The sequence below is a fragment of the Leucoraja erinacea genome, unplaced genomic scaffold, assembly GCF_028641065.1.
Source record: "Leucoraja erinacea ecotype New England unplaced genomic scaffold, Leri_hhj_1 Leri_70S, whole genome shotgun sequence".
Classification (NCBI taxonomy): Eukaryota; Metazoa; Chordata; class Chondrichthyes; order Rajiformes; family Rajidae; genus Leucoraja; species Leucoraja erinaceus.
Genome location: NW_026576630.1, coordinates 289,603 through 310,000, shown reverse-complemented (window position 1 = coordinate 310,000; position 20,398 = coordinate 289,603). Strand labels below are relative to the sequence as shown.

The 20,398-nt window shown below is 50.6% G+C and overlaps 2 protein-coding genes across 2 annotated transcripts in view; both read left to right on the top strand.

Moving 5' to 3' along the window:
- The window catches only part of LOC129694565 (neurexin-1-like), a 101,665-nt gene extending 86,440 nt beyond the window's left edge, over positions 1-15,225 (top strand). Inside the window, exons 4-6 of the mRNA XM_055631292.1 lie at positions 3,431-3,507; positions 13,307-13,427; positions 15,067-15,225. Coding sequence (XP_055487267.1) covers positions 3,431-3,507; positions 13,307-13,427; positions 15,067-15,225 — 357 coding nt within the window. The remainder of the gene's footprint in view (positions 1-3,430; positions 3,508-13,306; positions 13,428-15,066) is intronic.
- A 1,576-nt stretch (positions 15,226-16,801) lies between these two features.
- The window catches only part of LOC129694562 (neurexin-2-like), a 229,423-nt gene continuing 225,826 nt past the window's right edge, over positions 16,802-20,398 (top strand). The window contains 2 exon segments of the mRNA XM_055631290.1: positions 16,802-17,234; positions 19,644-20,027. Of these exon segments, the coding sequence (XP_055487265.1) occupies positions 16,862-17,234; positions 19,644-20,027 (757 nt within the window). The 5' untranslated portion in view covers positions 16,802-16,861.

Sequence of the window (20,398 nt, the reverse complement as noted above, 5' to 3'; positions counted from 1 at the left end):
TGCAGAGGCACAGACACTCATAGGCAGACTAACACACATAGACAAACACACATACACACACACAAAGCGCCGGAGGTGGGGCTCACCCCCAGGTCCGTGGAGCTGAGAGACAGCAGCTCGACCCGCTGCGCCACCACACCACCCCTCGCTTTGCTGTGCCACGGGACGGGCAGCAAGGTGTCTCTCAATACCTGGCTCCGAGCAAGAGTGGGTGCGGGTTCCCCACGCAGGGCAGCCTGCCCGTGTCCCCTCCAACAACCCTGAGGTGCAGGTGGAAGCGAGGGGGTCGGCGGGTGGCAGCATTTGTCAGATGCTCTATATGTCTGTGGCTGTAGTTGGGGTGTGAGTGGCAGCCAGCATGGTTGAGGTGCTGTGTCATTAAGACAGATGGTTTCCGCTGGTGCTCCAATAGGTGCTGAGGTTATCCGGCTGGAAGATCAATGATTTTCTGCACAAAACCAATTTTGCTGGCCGCAAGGTCATCAATCACTTTCAGATCCTATTTAAAATCAATATTGCAATCAGGGCTTGGTGCCGAGTCATGGGATCTACCTCCGGCCCATTAGTCACGCTCTCCTGCTGGTCAGCTTGGCTGTGGACAAGGGTGTTCCAGACCATCCCCTCCTATCCCCAACGTCCCGACACACTGCCTCCTACAGAAGTCACCAAACGCTGCAGTAACTCAGCGGGACAGGCAGCATCTCTGGAGAGAAGGAATGGGCGACGTTTCGGGTCCAGACCCTTCTTCAGACTGAAAGTCACGATAAAGGGAAAGATTAATTGGCCTTCATTGCGAGAGGATTTGTGTTTAGGAGCAAGGAGATCCTACTGCAGTTGTACAGGGCCCTGGTGAGACCACACCTGGAGTATTGTGTGCAGTTTTGGTCCCCTAATTTGAGGAAACATAGAAACATAGAAAATAGGTGCAGGAGTAGAGGCCATTCAGCCCTTTGAGCCTGCACCGTCATTCAATATGATCATGGCTGATCATCCAACTCAGTATCCCGTACCTGCCTTCTCTCCATACCCCCTGATTCCCTTAGCCACAAGGGCCACATCTAACTCCCTCTTAAATATAGCCAATGAACTGTGGCCTCAACTGCCCTCTGTGGCAGAGAATTCCACAGATTCACCACTCTCTGTGTGAAAAATGTTTTTCTCATCTCGGTCCTAAAAGATTTTGCCAGTGTGCCAGCGTGTGTGCGCATGTGCTTGTGTATGTGTGTGCGTGTGGTGTGTGAGTGTGCCTGTGTACATGTGTGTCTATACATGCCTGTATGTGTGTGCGTGTGCGAGTGTGTGTGTGCGAGTGTGTGTGCGACTGTGCCTGTGTACACATGTGTTTATACATGCCTGTATGTGTGTGCGTGTGGTGTGTGACTGTGCCTGTGTACATGTGTGCCTATACATACCTGTATGTGTGTGTGTGTTATTCTGCCCACACACATAGGCACTGATTCAGGTCCCCTTCGGTGAGCTGGGTGGGGAGGAGGGGGAGGTCACGGCGATGCAGCGGGTAGAGCTGCTGCCTCACATCGCCAGAGACCCGGCGTTGCATCCCGACTACGGGTGCTGTCTGTACGGAGTTTGCACGTTCTCCCGCATGATCTACGTGGGTTTTCTCCGGGTGCTCCGGTTTCCTCCCACACTCCAAAGACATGCAGGTTTGCAGATTAATTGGCTTTGGTATAAATGTAAATTGTCCCTGGTGTGTGTGGGATAGTGTTAGTGTGCGGGGATCGCTGGTCGGTGCGGACTCGATGGGCCGAAGGGCCTGTTTGCGCACTGTATCTCTAAACTAAACCAGTGTAATGGGTGAATGCTGGTTGGTGTGGAATCGGTGGGCCGAAGGGCCTGTTATTTCTAAACTAAACTAGTGGGCCCCTGGCCAGTGACCATCAGCAGTGGGTGTGGGTTGGGGCCGTTCCATTGTCCACTAGACCTCACCTCTGGGACACACAACTGGGAATAGGAAAGTCCCCGTACACTGTCCTTACAACTCTTACTGGAGCAAGAACCCTTGCAACAGGTCACGTTGTCGCTGCCACCGCCGTTAACTAACTAACGCAGATTCTGCTTTGCCTTGCTGCACAGATGAATCATTAACGACTTTCCCCCCCGCAGGTCTGGGTGCCGCCACTGCTACTGTGTATCTCTGGGCCATCTGCCCCACTTGACTGCATTAATAACCTTCCTCCTGCAGGTCACTGCCCAGCCCGTGCATCTGACCAAAGAACACTGGGCATACGTGGCAATAACGAACAATTGAGCCATTGGTCCCAGTTTGCCGTTACTCCTGATCATTATCCCTGTGGGAGTGATGCCCAGTCTAACTCACACCCAGCCCTGGGCTCCCTGTGGCTGCCTCCTGGGTCCAGGAGTCTTGCCCCTGGCCTGAACGTGAGCCCGTTACGGCCGGTTTTCCTCGGGGGTGTCATTGAGGCATGAACCCCGACAGGGCTGGCTACAGGTCGGGAACTTTGAACTCTAGGATCTGATGTCCCACTTGATGGGAATCAGAGGTCCACAGAGCTGGGCAAAGGCCATCACACAGCAGCTCAGAGCACCTGCCCACAGTCACCTTTACACCAGCTGAGGGTCCTGGCCTTCGCTCATTGGAGGATGGGAGGAAACCGGAGCACCCGGAGGAAACCCTCGCAGGTCACCCAACCCCTCTCCCTACACATGTCTATCCTTCTCCCTGGCCCCCACCTCCCGGGCCCTGACTCCTGACCCATGGAGAATGGGATCGCCACTGATCGCTCGGGTATAGTTGGTAGTTTCTGACGATCCTGCCCAGCACTGCGTGACTCAGTTGGCACCTCACATTGTTTACCTCCTGCAAGGCGGGAGAATTGTGCATGAGAAGATGATTGAATCTATAGCTGGTTCCTGAGTCTAATATGGGGGATGTTGCTCTTGCTGTAACGATGTGTTACACTGCTTGTGGTCAACATGCTGAAGTGGGGGTTCTATCTTGATGCAAACTGCAGGGAGGGCAACTGTAAAGACAAGGGAACAATGATCAGAGTGGCCCTGCCATTGGCAGTGTAATTTGGGGTAAACCAAGGAGCAGACAATTAAGGAAGTGGTGTGGTGTCAAATCATCTCCGGCCCCTGCCAACCGGCCCAACCTTGATGTAGCTCTCAGCTCGCTGACTCCCCCCACCCCTCAAGCTCTCCCAACCTTTTGTAAAAATTAATTTGCCAATTCTGTGTGTATCTACTAACACGCTTTGAGAACTAACCTGTCGCCATTCACGGAATGTAGTCATTCTCTCTGTACTAACAGTTAACCTTGTTTTGAGCTGATATAATACTACTAACCTTTTCAATTGCCATCATTTCTTTTGAGTGGAAGTCCTTATTGAGTTCACAGTCTCGTCATTCTGTTTCTGTTCCTCCCCTGCCTTCCCTTTCGCCACAAAAGCACTCAGGCATTGGACACGCAATGGTAAACAAACTGCATTATCTGGTAGATATCATTCTTACTGTCTTATCGTTTAGGTTTGTGTGTTTCCTCTATCACATTTTACTTTCAATAATTGACATCGATTTATAAAAAAAAGAAAAACTCAGAATCAACATGGTTGGTAAAAGATTTTTGGCTTCCTTCCAGAACGTTCTTCATTTGTCTCGCTGCATATTTTATCGTTTTCATCTTCCTTTTGAGTTGGTGGCATTCTCTCTGGCATACGCACGCAATCACACACTCACGCACTCACACACACACGCCACACACATGCTTGCACACACGTGGAGAGAAACAAAATGGTGTGTGTTGGTGCCATGCTTGCCCATCTGTGCTCGCACAGCCAGGTCACGAGGGGTTTGGGGCAGAGGTGGTCTCTTGCTTCCACCGACCCCCCACCTCCCAAACCCCTGGAACCCACTGCAGCTCATTCTGCATGGCATGCTGGGATGTAACGCAAAGTCTTGGCTGCTCTCCTGTCTGCCATCATACTATCTCTCTCTCTGTCTCTCTCGCTCTCTCTCTCTCTCTCTCGTTAACTTGAACCCTCCTGTGCTCCTCATTCTTCCAAGAGTCACGTTTCCATTTTTGAAGGGGAGAGCCCGTACATTTGAACATTTGACCAAATGCGCCCTTTCTCCTCCTCCTCTCGTGCTCAAGATGGGGCAGTGTGGCCGGGAGACTTCTCCCTGCCCTTACACCTTGACCGACAAGGAGTTAGTGTAGCCCAAACCGTGCACCCCAATCTGCTCATCACCCACCATGCAGATCACCTGGACTCTGGGACCAAGGACCTCTGGGACCAAGGAAGACTGAAGATGTTCCTTCAGGCTCAGTCCAATTCTGAGTTGCCACAAGGCCTGGGAGATTTCTAGCTGCAGAAGGACGTGTGAAGAGACACAGAGCCGCCAATCTCCACCCAACCAGCTCTTGTGCCAACCTCCTTGGTTGGCGTGATGAGATGTGGGCGCTGCTGCTTATTCCGCATATTGTCCTTGCCGCCCAACTCTTGGCTGCCCGTTAACAACTGGAGTTTAGAAGGATGAGCAGGGACCTCATTGAAACTTACCGAATGTGGAGTGGATGTGGAGAGGATGGTTCCACCAGAGGGAGAGTCTAGGACCGAAGGCCACGGCCTCGGAATAAAAGGACGTGCCTATAGAGAGGAGATGAGGAGGAATTTCTTCAGCCAGAGGGTGGTGAATCTGTGGAATTCATTGCCACAGACGGCGGTGGAGGCCACAAGTCAGTGGATATTTTTAAGGTGTAGATTGACAGATTATTGATTAGTGCGGGTGTCAGGGGTTATGGGACGACGGCAGGAGAATGGGGTTGAGAGAGAGATAGATCAGCCATGATTGAATGGTGGAGTAGACTTGATGGGCTGAATGGTCTAATTCTGCTCCAGTAACTTATGAACTTGTAAATTGGTGGCACGAGGGACCCCTACTGTCCACAGATGATAATTCAACAGGTTACTGAACTTTGTGTAGGAAGGAACTGCAGATGCTGGTTTACACCGAAGATAGACACATATGCTGGAGTAACTCAGCAGGTCAGACAGGAGAAAAACAGGTGAAGTTTCGGGTCGAGTCTGCAGAAGGATCTCAACCCGAAACGTCTCCTATTCCTTTCCCCGCTGAGTTACTCCAGCATTTTGTGTCTATCTTCAGTAGCAGAACTTTCCCTGTTAAATCAGCAGCCAGAGCTGCAGCAACAGAGGATGTTGGTTGTGTCAGAGTGTGTCAGAGTGTGTCAGAGTGTCGAGGGAGTGTGACTGATGAAACAGGTGAATTGCTAAATCTCTTTGTTGACCTGTTTTCCACGACTGACGTGAATAATTAAAGAGACAGATCATCTTAATATTAAAAGCAATATCATTTACTGATACTGAATCATCCCCCAGGTGGGGGTGGGGTGGGGGTGGGAGCAGGAAATATGAATCACCGTAAAACGTCTGTGGTACAGCCACAAACCGAAGATAGACACAAAAAGCTGGAGTAACTCAGCGGGACAGGCAGCATCTCCAGAGAGAAGGAATGGGCGAGATTCGCTTCAGTCTGAAGAAGGGCCTTGACCCGAAACGTCACCCATTCCTGCTCTCCAGAGATGCTGCCTGTCCCGCAGAGTTATTCCAGCTTTTTGTGTCTATCTTTGGTTTAAAGCATCGTCTGTAGTTGGGTAGTAAGGGAGCTGGGTAGTTGGGGTAAGGGTGGGGTGGGGTAAGGGGGGGGGGGGGTGTTTGGGGGGGTGTCGGGGTAAGGGGCTGGGGGACAGGTGGGAAGTGGGGTAAGGGGGGGGGGTTGGGGTAAGGAGCTGGGGGCTGGGCTTTGCCACTAGACAATGTCAGGTTGGCATTCCCTTGCTCAAAGCCTGGATTGGTGACAGAGGCTGTGTTGACAGGCGATGTTGACACACCCGTCACTGGCCCTCTCCCAGAGCTGGCTTTGTTTACATCAGCTTGTGATGAGTTGGTGACTTTGCCGACAGTCTTTGACAGAGACACACTGTGTTGTCACTTGCTACAGACTGGATTTAACTTTGATATTGTTCTGTTTGAATCCCTCTGTGGCCTCTCCAGCATTGTCTCTGCAACTTACTCCAACCCACACTCATCCAACCCACCGATCCCTGGTCTCTCCACCAGTCACAGCCTCAAAAAACCCTGGGAATTTGTCCAGCCAAACCCTTGCCAATCATCTCCCTGTTTCCATAAGATCATAAGAGATAGGAGCAGAATTAGGCCATTCGGCCCCTCAAGTCTACTCCGCCATTCAATCATGGCTGATCTATCTCTCTCTCCTAACCCCATTCTCCTGCCTTCTCCCCATAACCCCTGACATCCTTTCAGCATGCAATGGCAGCACAGTGGCGCAGCAGGTAGAGTTGCTGCCTCACAGCTCCAGAGACCTGGGTTCGATCCTGACTACGGGTGCTGTCTGTACGGAGTTTGCGCGTTCTCCCCGTGACCTGTGGGTTTTCCCTGAGATCCTCCCACATTCCAAAGACTTGCCCCTAGTGTGTCTAGGGTGGTGTTCATGTGCGGGGATCGCTGGTCGATGCAGACTCGCTGTTTCCGCGCTGTATCTCTAAACTAAACTAAAAAAGGAACTGGATATAAATGCAAGACTTGCGTTGCCTGGGAAACAGTGGCGACATGCTAAAAGCAGTCATCAATTACAAAGCTCTTTACAACATCTGCAGGGAGTAAAATGTATGGAATTAATGTAGACAAAGCTGTGGAGAGATGCCACACACACCGTCTCCAATCCTCAGTCCCTGGCACAGTCCGTTCCCAGTCCCACCTCCCCTCACTGAGTCATTAGATCATACATGATAGGAGCAGAATCAGGCCATTCGGCCCATCAAGAATACTCCGCCATTCAATCATAGCTGATCTATCTCTCCCTCCTAACCCCATTCTCCTGCCTTCTCCCCATAACCCCTGACACCTGCACTAAGCAAGAATCTATCTATCTCTGCCTTAAATATATCCACTGACATGACCTCCACAGCCGTCTGTGGCAATGAATTCCACAGATTCACCACCCTCTGACTAAAGAAATTCCTCCTCATCTCCTTCCTAAAGGACCATCCTTTAATTTTGAGTCTGGTCCTAGACTCTCCCACTGTGGCTACAGGAGCAGTTAAGATGAATCAACTCAAGCTAATCTACGGAGCTGGGAATACTCGCTCAGCAAGGAGGCTCTTTGGAAGGCATGTGGTTGAACGATGAATCAATACAGGGAGAGGTTAAGGAATAGTGAGCAGACAGACCTCAACGTGTATTCATTTGCTGATCCTGTCTAATGTTCAAGTTTCTTTGATTACACATTTATCATGATCAGAGCCTGACATGTGAAATTGGTGCAGTATGAAATTGGATTTACTGCAGAAAAAGACACACTTAGTCAAAACAGATATCCTTTAATTCACTAAAAATGCTTTCAAAAGCTTTGAGCCTGCTGGTTACATTGAGTGACAGCAGATAGTTTCCTTTGTTTACATCAGCTTGTGATAAGTTGGTGACTTTGCAAATTCAGGAGATTAAATGTGAAAGAAATTTATCGTGGGCCCAGGATAGATCACGTTTGTTTCGGAAGGAACTGCAGATGCTGGTTTACACCGAAGATACACACAAAACGCTGGGAGTAACTCAGCGCGACAGGCAGGGTCTCTGGAGAGAAGGAATGGGTGAGGTTTTGGGGCGAGACCCTTCTTCGGACTGAGAGTCAGGGGAGAGGGAGACACAGAGATATGGAAGGGTAAGGTGTGAAAACGAAAGATCAAAAGAGATAAGGCCAAGGAAAATGTTGAATCGATCATTGTTCGCTGGGAGGAGGTGACATCAAATCAGACAGATCAAACTTTAGTGAAGGGGACAGTCCCTGGTCGGAGAACAGGGATGGGGGAGGGATGGAGAGAGGTAAAGCAAGGGTTAGAGAAGTTAGATAAATTAACATTCATACCGCTGGGGTGTAAACTGCCCAAGTCTGTCTCCCTCTCCCCTGATTCTCAGTATGAAGAAGGGTCTGGACCCGAAACGTCACCCATTCCTTCTCTCCAGAGATGCTGCCTGTCCCGCTGAGTTACTCCAGCATTTTGTGTCTACCTTCAGAACAAATTTGCTGCTATCTCAAGCCCTCAGATACAGGACCCCATGATTGTAAATTTACCGGTGTGATTCAGGGGCTGGCTTTCAGCAAGAGTTGTTTCACAAACCAATGCCAAAGGGTTTGGGTTGGAGGTTGTTGTCAAGTCCAGACTAGTGAGCTGCAGCTTCATGGGGTCATGATGTATAACCATGCGGTGAACGGCCATCCTCAACACCTGTGGTCATAAGTGATAGGAGCAGATTTAGACCATTCAACCCATCGTCCACTCCGCCATTCAATCATGGCTGATCTATCTCTCCCTCCTAACGCCATTCTCCTGCCTTCTCCCCATAATCCCTGACACCCGCACTAATCAACAATCTATCTACCTCTGCCTTAAATATATCCATTTACTTGTGGCCCCCACCACCGTCTGTGGCAAAGAATCCCACAGATTCACCACCCTCTGACTAAAGATATTCCTCCTCATCTCCTTCCTAAATGAACGTCCTTTAATTCTGAGGCTTTGAGCTCTGGTCCTAGACTCTCCCACTAGTGGAAACATCCTCTCCACATCCACTCTAGGTCCCCTCTCATCCTTCTAAACTCCAGCGAGTACAGGCCCAATGCCATCAAATGCTCATCATATGTTAACCCACTCATTCCTGGGATCATTCCTGGACCTGAATATACCAGGGTGATGGACAAATTGCTGGAGTTTTCACACTTCTGTACCACTAGGCCGATGGGAGAGGGGAGAAGAGGGCGAGACGGGGGTGAGACTGACTGGTCCTTGATGATGCTGCTGGCCTTGCCGAGGCAGCGTGAGGTGTAGATGGAGTCAATGGAAGGGAGGTTGGTTTGTGTGCGTGTGTGATGGTCTGGGCTGCAACTGTCCACAACTCTCTACAATTTCTTGTGGTCTTGGATGGGGTTGTTCCCAAACCATTCTGCGATGCATCCCGATCAAATGCTTTCTACGGCGCATCTGTAGAAGTTGGTGAGAGTTGTTGGGGCCTTGCCGAACAGCCTAAGCCTTCTAAGGTGCTATGAAAGGCATTTATTGAAAGTAGTCCCCACAAACACATTGACACAATGGGTCATGTATGGTCTTTCTACTGAGCTGCTCGTACTCAGTGCATACATACAATTTAGCACAAAAACAAAAGCTTTTCACTGTACCTCGGTACACGTGACAATAAACTGAAACTGAACAGTTCCAGTCGGAGTCTTGCAGCTAGATTGAGTATTCAGGAAGATATTTTGCTGGTCTGCATTGCCTGGGTCTCTGCTGAACCTGGGCTATGATTCAATTTAACAGAAATACATTTGTTGAAATTGCGTGACTCCGGGATCCGTTGGGCGACGAGTGGCAAACAGATCAAGGTTGTCTTTTCCGCTTGAACAGCTCATTGTTAAATAATAGCAGGCTGTAAAAACAGAGGCATTTTGCATAATTGCAGTTATAAGTCGTTGGCAATTGATGGGTGTCTAGGGAATACATTCATCCATCGTGTGATGTGTGCTCTGTGATCAAATCTGTCTGATCACTGGATTTGCTGGTGTCAGTCTGGTCTTTGCCCGGCACAAGGGGATTGAGTACATCATTCAGCAAACAGTCTCGTCACACCCACGCCTACCAAGTTGCCACCCAACTCATGTGACTCAAGGCTCAGAGGCAGATCCACAATCACATATTACAATCGCTCCACACTATCACTGGATAGACTTGGTTTATACTCTCTAGAATTTAGAAGATTGAGAGGGGATCTTATAGAAACTTACAAAATCTTAAGGGGTTGGACAGGCTAGATGCAGGAAGATTGTTCCCGATGTTGGGGAAGTCCAGGACAAGGGGTCACAGCTTAAGGATAAGGGGGAAATCCTTTAAAACCGAGATGAGAAGAACTTTTTTCACGCAGAGAGTGGTGAATCTGTGGAACTCTCTGCCACAGAGGGTAGTTGAGGCCAGTTCATTGGCTATATTTAAGAGGGAGTTAGATGTGGTCCTTGTGGCTAAGGGGATCAGGGGGTATGGAGAGAAGGCAGGTACGGGATACTGAGTTGGATGATCAGCCATGATCATATTGAATGGCGGTGCAGGCTCGAAGGGCCGAATGGCCTCTACTCCTGCACCTAATTTCTATGTTTCTATTAAATCTACAGCAACATTTCTTACCTATACATTGTGAACGGCTCGATGTCTGAAGGAGGGTCTCGACCCGAAACGTCACCTATTCCTTCGCTCCATAGATCCTGCCTCACCCACTGAGTTTCTCCAGCATTTATGTCTAGGCTTGATTATAATCATCTGTACACGTGGCAATCAGTTCAGTTTACTGTCCCGTGTACTGAGGTTCAGTGAAAAGCTTTTTGTTGCGTGCTAACCACTCAGCAGAAAGACAACACATGATTACAATAGATCCGTTTACAGTCTGTAGACACATGATAAGGGAATAACGTTTAGTGCAAGATGAAGCCAGCAAAGTCCGGTCAAGGATAGTCCGAGGGACATCAAAGACGAAGATAGTCACCGCTCTCTAGTTGGTGAGAGGACGGTTCAGTTGCCTGATAACAGCTGGGAAGAAACTGTCCCCAAATCTGGAGGTGTGCCGTTTCACACTTCAGTACCTCTTGCCTGATGGGAGAGGGGGAAAAGAGGGAGTGGCCTGGGTGAGACTGGTCCTTGATGATGCTGCTGGCCTAGCCGAGGCAGCGTGAGGTGTAGATGGAGTCGATGTAAGGGAAGTTGGTTTGTGTATTTGATGGTCTGGTCTACGTCCACTACTGTCTGCGATTTCTTGGACTTCCATACTCTCTGCTTCCACAATCGGCTGCAATAAAGTGAACCTCCACAGCCAGTGAGTTTTCTGAAGCACGTTTCAGTCGCCCTGCCCGTGGGCGTTTGGTCTCGACAGCCGTTAACCCCAGGCTGGGTTTCTTGTGCAAGAGGGTCACTGGATGGGGGACCAATCGATGGCACACAACACCCCCTGTCTCTGTGGCACGGATGGGTCAGTGTGACCTATGATGGCCAAGAGGCGAACGAGAGATTTGACGGCCACTGATCTGCCTCGTCCAGCCTGGGGCCAGTCCAGCTTCACTTCACATCCCAAACGGGAGAATCCCCACCAGATGCCCGGTCTACGGCTGCCTTTACTCTCCGCCCATCTCCTCTTTAAAAATGAATTCTGTCACTCTGTGTGTTTGGTGCTGTATATTTTACCATCGCATGAAGCTGTGTTTGCTGTTGCAAGGCGCTGCATGTCTCAACTTGCAACGTCATTTCTTGCATGGCCTGTGATCACTGGTGGGTCATTTTGGAATGCATTTTCAACCAGTTGCCCTTACTACTAATACAATTAACAGAACTGTGGTTATGACAAAGGCCATTTTTGTGTCTGACAATTGCTTCTTTACTTTGTTGCCACTAATATTCTCCTGCAAGGATCAGAAATCAGAACCAGTGAATCAGACAGTCCCTGGAGTGCTGTGTTCCTGCTTGGATTACTCCCCAGGTTGCTGATTCCCCCTTTGTTCAACAACAGACTTGTTAGACTGCCCATCATACAGTGAATCTAATCTAAAACAGGACAAAATAATGCTGGAATCACTAAGTTGGATAGTCAGCAAGAAAGAATATTAGCCCACCTGAAGCATTAATCCTGTTTCTCTCTCCACAGACGCTGCCTGACCAGCTGAGTGTTACCAGCATGTTCTGTTTTATTTCAGATATCCTGCCTTATCTGTGCATTATCTAATCACGTTTCCTCCGACGACCTCCGACAAACAAGTGAGGTCTAGGGAATGATAAATCAGGCACGGATCCTGCAATTTGTTCACGAAAGCCATAGTTTTAGGCGATGGGCTATCATGCATAAAGACCTTGCAAAGATGCATCGATCAAAGGAATGAAGCGAGTAAGAATTAGATGAACGTGACAAGAAATAGTTTTTCACACTTGACAGAGTCAGATAGTGTCAGGAGATCACAAGCAAACATTCACAGAGGTTGTTATTTACTATTTATTTATTTGTGGTGACACTAAAGCTGGTTACTTCAAACCACTGGTCACTAGTTGTAGAAACATAGAAAATGGATGCAGGAGTAGAGGCCATTCGGCCCTTCGAGCCAGCACCATTCGCCATTCAATATGATCATGGCTGATCATCCACAATCAGGGCCTGTTTCCACACTGTATCACTCTATCCTACACACACTAGGGATAATTTACATTTACACCAAGCCAATTAACCTACAAACCCGCACGTCTTAGGGGCATGGGAGAAAACCGTAGCAACCCAGGCAGGTCACGGGGAGAACGTGCAAACTCCAAACAGACAGTACCCGTAGTCTGGATTGTCAGCAGTACGCCCTGAAGATGGTGAAGATATTGGAGTGTCATAAAACCAGGTCAGGGAAGGGAATTTTGCCCTCCTTACCCACTCTGGCCAGTATATTCTCCAGAGCCCTCTCATTCTTTAGCCTGGGAACTGGAAACATGTCTGGCTCTTCCCAGATTCTGTCAATCGGAGATTTCATGGATTTCCCAGAAGATACAAAATGGGTTAAATGGAGGAGAGATTCCCAGACTTGGCATCTCTCTGGAAAGGTCCAAGCAAGGTAGCAACATAAGGGGAAGTTAGGCAGAGGCAATAAATTCTGACCCCACTGTTGATGAGAGTGGGTGGTCTTTTCACCACACTTGTTGGAGATGAGGAATGCTGCCACGGATCGGGGGGGGGGGCTGTTAGACCACACGTCCAACTTTCAAACCTTCAGTCTGAAGAAGGGTCTCGACCCGAAACGTCACCCATTCCTTCTCTCCAGAGATGCTGCCTGCTTGTCCCGCTGAGTTACTCCAGCATGTTGTGTCGATCTTCACATCTCCTTGTTGGAGCTTCAAGTCCATGGAATTGCTCAAGTTAGGTTGCAGGTTGGGAATGAAGTCAGTAGACAGGGGCGGCACGGTGGCATGAGCACCAGGGACCCTCGTTCCATCCTGCCTACACTACGGGTGCTGACTGTGCAGAGTCTGCACGTTCTCCCAATGACCACCATGGATTTCTCCAGGGAAGAGCCAGGGGCGAAGGTACCTTCAAGGGGAAGCTGGAGATGTCACACAGGGCTTGCGGCATTCAGCTGGACAGTGCAGAGACTGCCAGCCTGGAGATTATCCATGTGGAAACAACACCGGCCGTTACTGTGTCACACTGGTTCTGATTTCATCCCCTTGCAGACCCCTCGAAAAACACCCCTCTGGTAAACGGTGGCTGGAATCCGAGCATTTCCCTTCCGGCCCAACGCCAACAGATGAGTTTCACGATGATGCGGGGTCTGATGGCTTGAAGAGAAAGGAAGTAAGGGGCAGTGAGGGTTGAGGCGGGACGCAACAAGGGCCCAGAGCAGATGATTCACAAGTAGCTGTGTCCAAAGCCCAAAGCCATGCAGCAAGGTTGACTGGTGCTGTAGAGAAGGGCCAGGGGAATGAGAGGGACCTTGCTGTGTGGGAGAGAACTGATTCCTGGGGTGCAGGGAGATAGGGAAAGGGGTGACAGTGTTATCATGCTGCATTGTCCCCCGAAGAGATGTGCCATGGTGAATCTGGATGGTGAATGGATGTAGAGAGGATGTTTCCACCTGTGGGAGAGTCTAGGACCAGAGGGCGCAGCCTCAGAATTAAAGGAAGTTCTTTTAGGAAGGAGATGAGGAAAAATGTATTTAGTCAGAGGGTGGTGAATCTGTGGAATTCTTTGCCACAGACGGCTGTGGAGGCCACAAGTCAGTGGATATTTTTAAGACAGAGATAGATAGATTCTTGATTAATATGGTTGTCAGATTATGGGGAGAAGGCAGGAGAATGGGGTTAGGAGGGAGAGATAGATCAGCCATGATTGAATGGTGGAGTAGACTAGATGGGCCGAATGGCCTAATTCTGCTGCTATCACTTACAATCATAAGTGATAGTAGCAGAACTTGGCCATTCAGCCCATCGAGTCTACTCTGCCATTCAATCATGGCAGATTCACAGGGTCAGGAGAGAGAGAGATAGAGACAGAGAGAGAGAGGCCATTGCCTGGTTAATGTTAGCAAGGGAACTGTAACCCTACTCGGTGGGTCAGGCAGCTGCCGTGAAGATAGAAACACACTCAGCAGACGGGTGGATGAGCAGCTGAACTGAGAGACAGGGCGGTTACAGAAGAAAGGTGGGGGAGAGGGAGAGGGGTGGGATGGGAGGCAGGAGATGAAGGTGGGTGGAGATGTTGGATTGAGTAAGGAACGGGAGAGAGAAGCAGAATAGGTTTTCTGTATTGGGGACAAATGACCACATGTGTTGGAAACTGGAGCAAAAACAGAGCGCTGGAGAACTCAGCACGTCAGGCAGCATCTGTGGAGGGAAAGGGCTGGCCCACACTAGACCCTGGTTGCCTCTACTTCCACCACTCTTACAATGGGCAGGGATTTCCAGACCTCCAGCAGTTGGCCTTGTGTCATTTGGGGATCTTCCCTCCTGGAGAGTGTACAGATGAGACACAAAATGCTGGAGTAACTCAGCGGGACAGGCAGGAGAGAATCTCTGGAGAGAAGGAAAGGGCGACGTTTCGGGCTGAGACCCTTCTTCAGACTGACCAGATCTCGACCCGAAACGTCACCCATTCCTCTCTCCAGAGATGCTGCCTGTCCCGCTGAGTTACTCCAGCATTTTGCGTGTCCCTCTTTGATTTAAACCAGCATCTGCTGTTCCTCCCCACACGATGTACAGAGGAGAATGGGATCTCTGCTCGTGTTTGTGTCTCACAGATGCTGCCTGGCCCGTCGAGTGCCTCCAGCGTTCTTGATTTTTACCGCACATTCCCAGCACCTGCGGCATTTAGCTTTAAGCGGGATGGGTGGGATACCTGGACACCAAGGGTTAAATTACAAGCAGCCACCCCAAAAGTCGAGGACACACTCCCGGGAATTTCTACGGTTAAGGAGTGATGTGAGTGTGGATTCCAGGGAAGCTTAGAGTTGACCAGAGTTTCTGGAGCAACCTTCAAACCATCAGACCCTGTGCTCCACTCTCCTCAGTTGCTGCAAGGTGTGCCTAATGAAAGCAGACATGAAAATTGGACAGCCTCCGCTCAGTCTGGGAAGGACATTATTGCCATAGCTTAGTGCAGAGTTTCACCAGACTGATTCCTGGGATGTCAGGACTGTCTTATGAAGAAAGACTGGATAGACTTGGTTTCTACTCTCTAGAATTCAGGAGATTGAGAGGGGATCTTATAGAAACTTACATAATTCTTAAGGGGTTGGACAGGCTAGATGCAGGAAGATGGTTCCCGATGTTAGGGAAGTCCAGGACAAGGGGTCACAGCTTAAGGATAAGGCCGATGATCCTTCTAAAACCCGAGATGCCGAAGAACTTTTTTCACACAGAGAGTAACAATCTCTGGAACTCTCTGGATGTGAGTAGTTGGCCAGTTGATTTCAACTAGAGGGTTTACAGATACGGTGTGGAAAGGGGGCCACTCGGCCCATTGCAACCGTACGGGATACAGCGATGATCCCCATGACAACACTAATGGGATACAGGCTCGGAAACAGGCCTACTTCAGCCCATTGCATCCGTGCGAGACCAGCGATCCCCCCCGTACACACGGGAACTCTTAAGGAGTGACTGAGTGTGGAAACAGGCCACTCGGCCCACTGCATCGATCCCCCCGTACAACACTACAGATACAGCACGGAAACAGGCCACTCGGCCCATTGCATCTGTGCCGACCAATGATCCCCGCGTACACTAGTCTAGCTTACAGATACAGCACGGAAACGGAAACAGGCCACTCGGCCCATTGCATCGATCCCCCCGTACAACACTACAGATACAGCACGGAAACAGGCCACTCGGCCCATTGCATTCGTGCCGACTAGCGATCTCCCCGTACAACACTACAGATACAGCACGGAAACAGGCCCTTCAGCCCATTGCATCCGTGCCGACCAGCGATCGCCCCCGTACAACACTCTACAGATACGGTGTGGAAACAGGCCACTCGGCCCACTGCATTCCGTGCCGACCAGCGATCCCCGCACACTAACACTGCCCTACACACACTGGGGACAATTTACATTTTATACCAAGCCAATTAACCCACAAAACTGCACATGTTTGGAGTGGGAGGAAACCAGAGCACCCGGAGAAAACCCGGGCAGGTCACAGGGAGAACGTGCAAACTCCATACAGGCAGCACCCCAGGTCGAACCTGGGTCTCTGGCGCTGTGAGGCAGTACTCCACCACTGCACCACCGTGACACTCCATTGTGTGGAGTCTGTACGGAGTTTGTACGTCACTGAGGATGAATCTTGGCCAGGCACTGGCTACCTGTGGCGATGGTCTTGGCCAGGAACTGGCTACCTGTGGCGATGGTCTTGTCCAGGCACTGGCTACCTGTGGCGATGGTCTTGTCCAGGCACTGGCTACCTGTGGCAATGGTCTTGGCCAGGAAGTGGCTACCTGGGGCGATGGCCTTGTCCAGGCACTGGCGACCTGTGTCAATGGTCTTGGCCAGGCACTGGCTACCTGTGGCGATGGTCTTGGCTGTACGGAGTTTGTACGTCACTGAGGATGAATCTTGGCCAGGCACTGGCTAGACACTGGCTACCTGTGGCGATGGTCTTGGCTGGCTAGGCACTGGCTACCTGTGGCGATGGTCTTACTGAAACCGCTTGTCTTTTGCTCAGGTTGTCTACAAGAACAACGACTTCAAACTGGAGCTGTCAAGACTGGCGAAGGAAGGTGACTCCAAGATGAAGGTGCACGGGGATCTCCTGTTCAAGTGCGAGGACGTGGCAGCCTTGGACCCCGTCACCTTCGAGGCCCCTGAAGCCTTCATCTCCCTCCCCAAGTGGAACACCAAGAAGACGGGCTCCATCTCCTTCGACTTCTGCACCACGGAGCCCAGCGGCCTCTTGCTGTTCAGCCACGGCAAGCCGCAGCACCCGAAGGAGAACCGTGGCGAGCGGCTGCAGAAGGTGGACTACTTTGCCATGGAGCTGCTGGATGGTTTCCTCTTCCTCCTGCTCGACATGGGCTCAGGAGCCATCAAAGTCCGCGCCACCAACAAGAAGGTCAACGATGGAGAGTGGTGTCACGTGGACTTCCAGCGAGATGGGCGCTCAGGTGGGTGTGGGGCGGGTGGAGGAGTTACAGGGGCCGAGGTGTGAGGGGCGGTGGGGACCTGGTGAAAGGGTGTACGTCACCCAACGTGGCACAAAGCCACTAATGGTTGGACAAGACGGACACAGAGTGCTGGAGTAACTCAGCGGGTCAGGCAGCATCTGTGGAGAACATGGATAGGTGACGTTTCACAGAGTGCTGGAGTAACTCAGCGGGTCAGGCAGCATCTGTGGAGAACATGGATAGGTGACGTTTCACAGAGTGCTGGAGTAACTCAGCGGGTCAGGCAGCATCTGTGGAGAACATGGATAGGTGACGTTTCACAGAGTGCTGGAGTAACTCAGCGGGTCAGGCAGCATCTGTGGAGAACACGGATAGGTGACGTTTCACAGAGTGCTGGAGTAACTCAGCGGGTCAGGCAGCATCTGTGGAGAACATGGATAGGTGACGTTTCACAGAGTACTGGAGTAACTCAGTGGGGAACATGGATAGGTGACGTTTCACAGAGTGCTGGAGTAACTCAGCGGGTCAGGCAGCATCTGTGGGGAACATGGATTTAGGTCGAGACCCTTCTTCAGACAGAGTCAGGGGAGAGGGAAACGAGAGATATAGACGGTGATGTAGAGAGATGTGGAACAAATTGATGAAAGATCCAGAAAAGTACCGATGATGCTGAAACAGGCCATTGTCAGCGCTGTGGGCAGCATCTGTGGAGAACATGGATAGGTGAGTTTGACAATGAGACTGCTGAGTAAATAAAGCGGGTCTGGCAGCAGATGTGGAAAAATGTTGGGTATGTTGGGCGAGTCACAGAACCAGGGGCCACTCAGTGGGGAATAAAGGATAGGTGATTTCACAGAGAGAATTTTTAATTTTCACCCAGGGAGTTGCGAATTTGTGGGAATTCCATGCCATAGAGGACGTGGAGGCAGAGTCACTGGAGTATTTCAGCGGGTGCAGCAGCATCTATGGAGCTAGGAAATAGTCAGGGTTTGGGGCCGAAGGCCCTTCCGGGTTTCGCCCCGAAACGATCAGCCATGATCACAAGAATGGCGGTCGGCTTGTCAACGTTGCCGAATTCCTCCTCCTGCCATAGATGCTATGTTTCTATGAGACTCAACAAGACGACTTTGAAACTGGTACACATTATATCCCTTTAGAAACATAGAAACATAGAACATTAGGTGCAGGAGTAGGCCATTCGGCCCATCGAGCCTGCACCGCCATTCAATATGATCATGGCTGATCATCCAACTCAGTATCCCGTACCTGCCTTCTCTCCATACCCCCTGATCCCCTTAGCCACAAAGGCCACATCTAACTCCCTCTTAAATATAGACAATGAACTGGCCTCAACTACCCTCTGTGGCAGAGAGTTCCAGAGATTCACCACTCTCTGTGTGAAAAAAAGTTCTTCTCATCTCGGTTTTAAAGGAAACCCCCCATCCTTAGGCTGTGGGCTGTGGGCTGTGGGCTGGGTGAACACGAGTTGCTGACAATGAGACTGAAATGAGACAATGAAAAAAGGACTAGACAACAAGCTAGAACCTGTCCACCCCTTTAGAAAAATGTTCCCAATCTTTAAATTCTAGAGAGTCCAGAACCAGGGTCTATCCAGTCTTTCTTCATAAGACAGACCTGACATCCCAGGAATCAGTCTGATGAACCTTCTCTGCACTCCCTCTATGGGAATAATGTCCTTCCTCAGATTTGGAGACCAAAACTGTACGCAATACTCCAGGTGTGGTCTCACCAAGACCCTGTACAACTGCAGTAGAACCTCTCTGCTCCTATACTCAAATCATTTTGCAATGAAAGCTAACATACCATTCGCTTTCTTTAGGGGACGATCAGCCCTGATCCTACCTTCAATGCGGTGGTACCATGAGGGCCGAAGGTCTCGCTGCATCTCCTATTTTCCCAATCTATGGACCAACATTTAGATAATGAGTCTGCTTTACACGTTATTCGCCATCTTTGTTATCATCTATTCCACAGCCAACAATGGACCATTGTGGGCTCCACCTTTCCTTGGTCATCGATGCCGGCTTTGATTCCCTCTCCCCTGACTCTCAGCCTGAAGAAGGGTCTCGACCCGAAACGTCACCGATTCCTTGTCTCCAGAGATGCTTGCTGCCCCGCTGAGTTAGTTACTCCAGCTGTATGCGTCTAGTTTGGGAAGTGTTGAGTAGGATGGTCGAAAGATCACCCTCATAGACTGACAAACAGCATCTGTTGAGGTGAAGGGTTAGTGTAAATTGTCCCTGGTGTGTGTAGGATAGTGTTAGTGTGCGGGAATTGTTGTTTGGTGCAGGGTCGGTGGGCTGAAGGGCCTGTTTCCGTGCTGAACTAAAGGTGGGGGGGAGTGTGCGTTGTCGGTGCTGTGACTGTCTGCCTCATCCTTGCCGGCAGGTTCGATCTCGGTGAACAGCCGGCACCTGCCGTTCGTGGCTAACGGGGAGAGTGAGATCCTGGACCTGGACAGCGCCATGTACCTGGGTGGGCTGCCCGACAACAAGGTGGACCTGCTGTTGCCGCCGGAGCTGTGGACGGCGTTCCTCAACTACGGCTACGTGGGCTGCGTACGCGACCTGTTCATCGACGGGCAGAGCCGTGACGTGCGGCACCTGGCCGAGCTACAGAACACCGGCGGGGTCAGCGGCTTCTGCTCCCGTGAGACCCTGAAACAGTGCGGTGCCAGGCCCTGTCGTAACGGTGGCAGCTGCCGTGAGGGATGGAACCGCTACATCTGTGACTGTATTGGCACTGGCTACTTCGGCAAGAACTGCGAGGCAGGTGGGTGCAGTACAGTACAGTACAGCAACAGGCCCTTCAGCCCAGCCCATCCTGCCCATGCCCAACTAAACTAAACAATGCAGCTCAGCAACCCTTCAGCCCATCCTGCCCATGCCCAACTAGACTAAACAATGCAGCAACAGGCCACAGCCCATCCTGCCCATCCTGCCCATGCCCAACTAGACTAAACAATGCAGCTCAGCAACAGGCCACAGCCCATCCTGCCCATGCCCAACTAGACTAAACAATGCAGCAACAGGCCCTTCAGCCCATCCTGCCCATCCTGCCCAACTAGACTAAACAATGCAGCTCAGCAACAGGCCACAGCCCATCCTGCCCCTGCCCATGCCCAACTAGACTAAACATTGCAG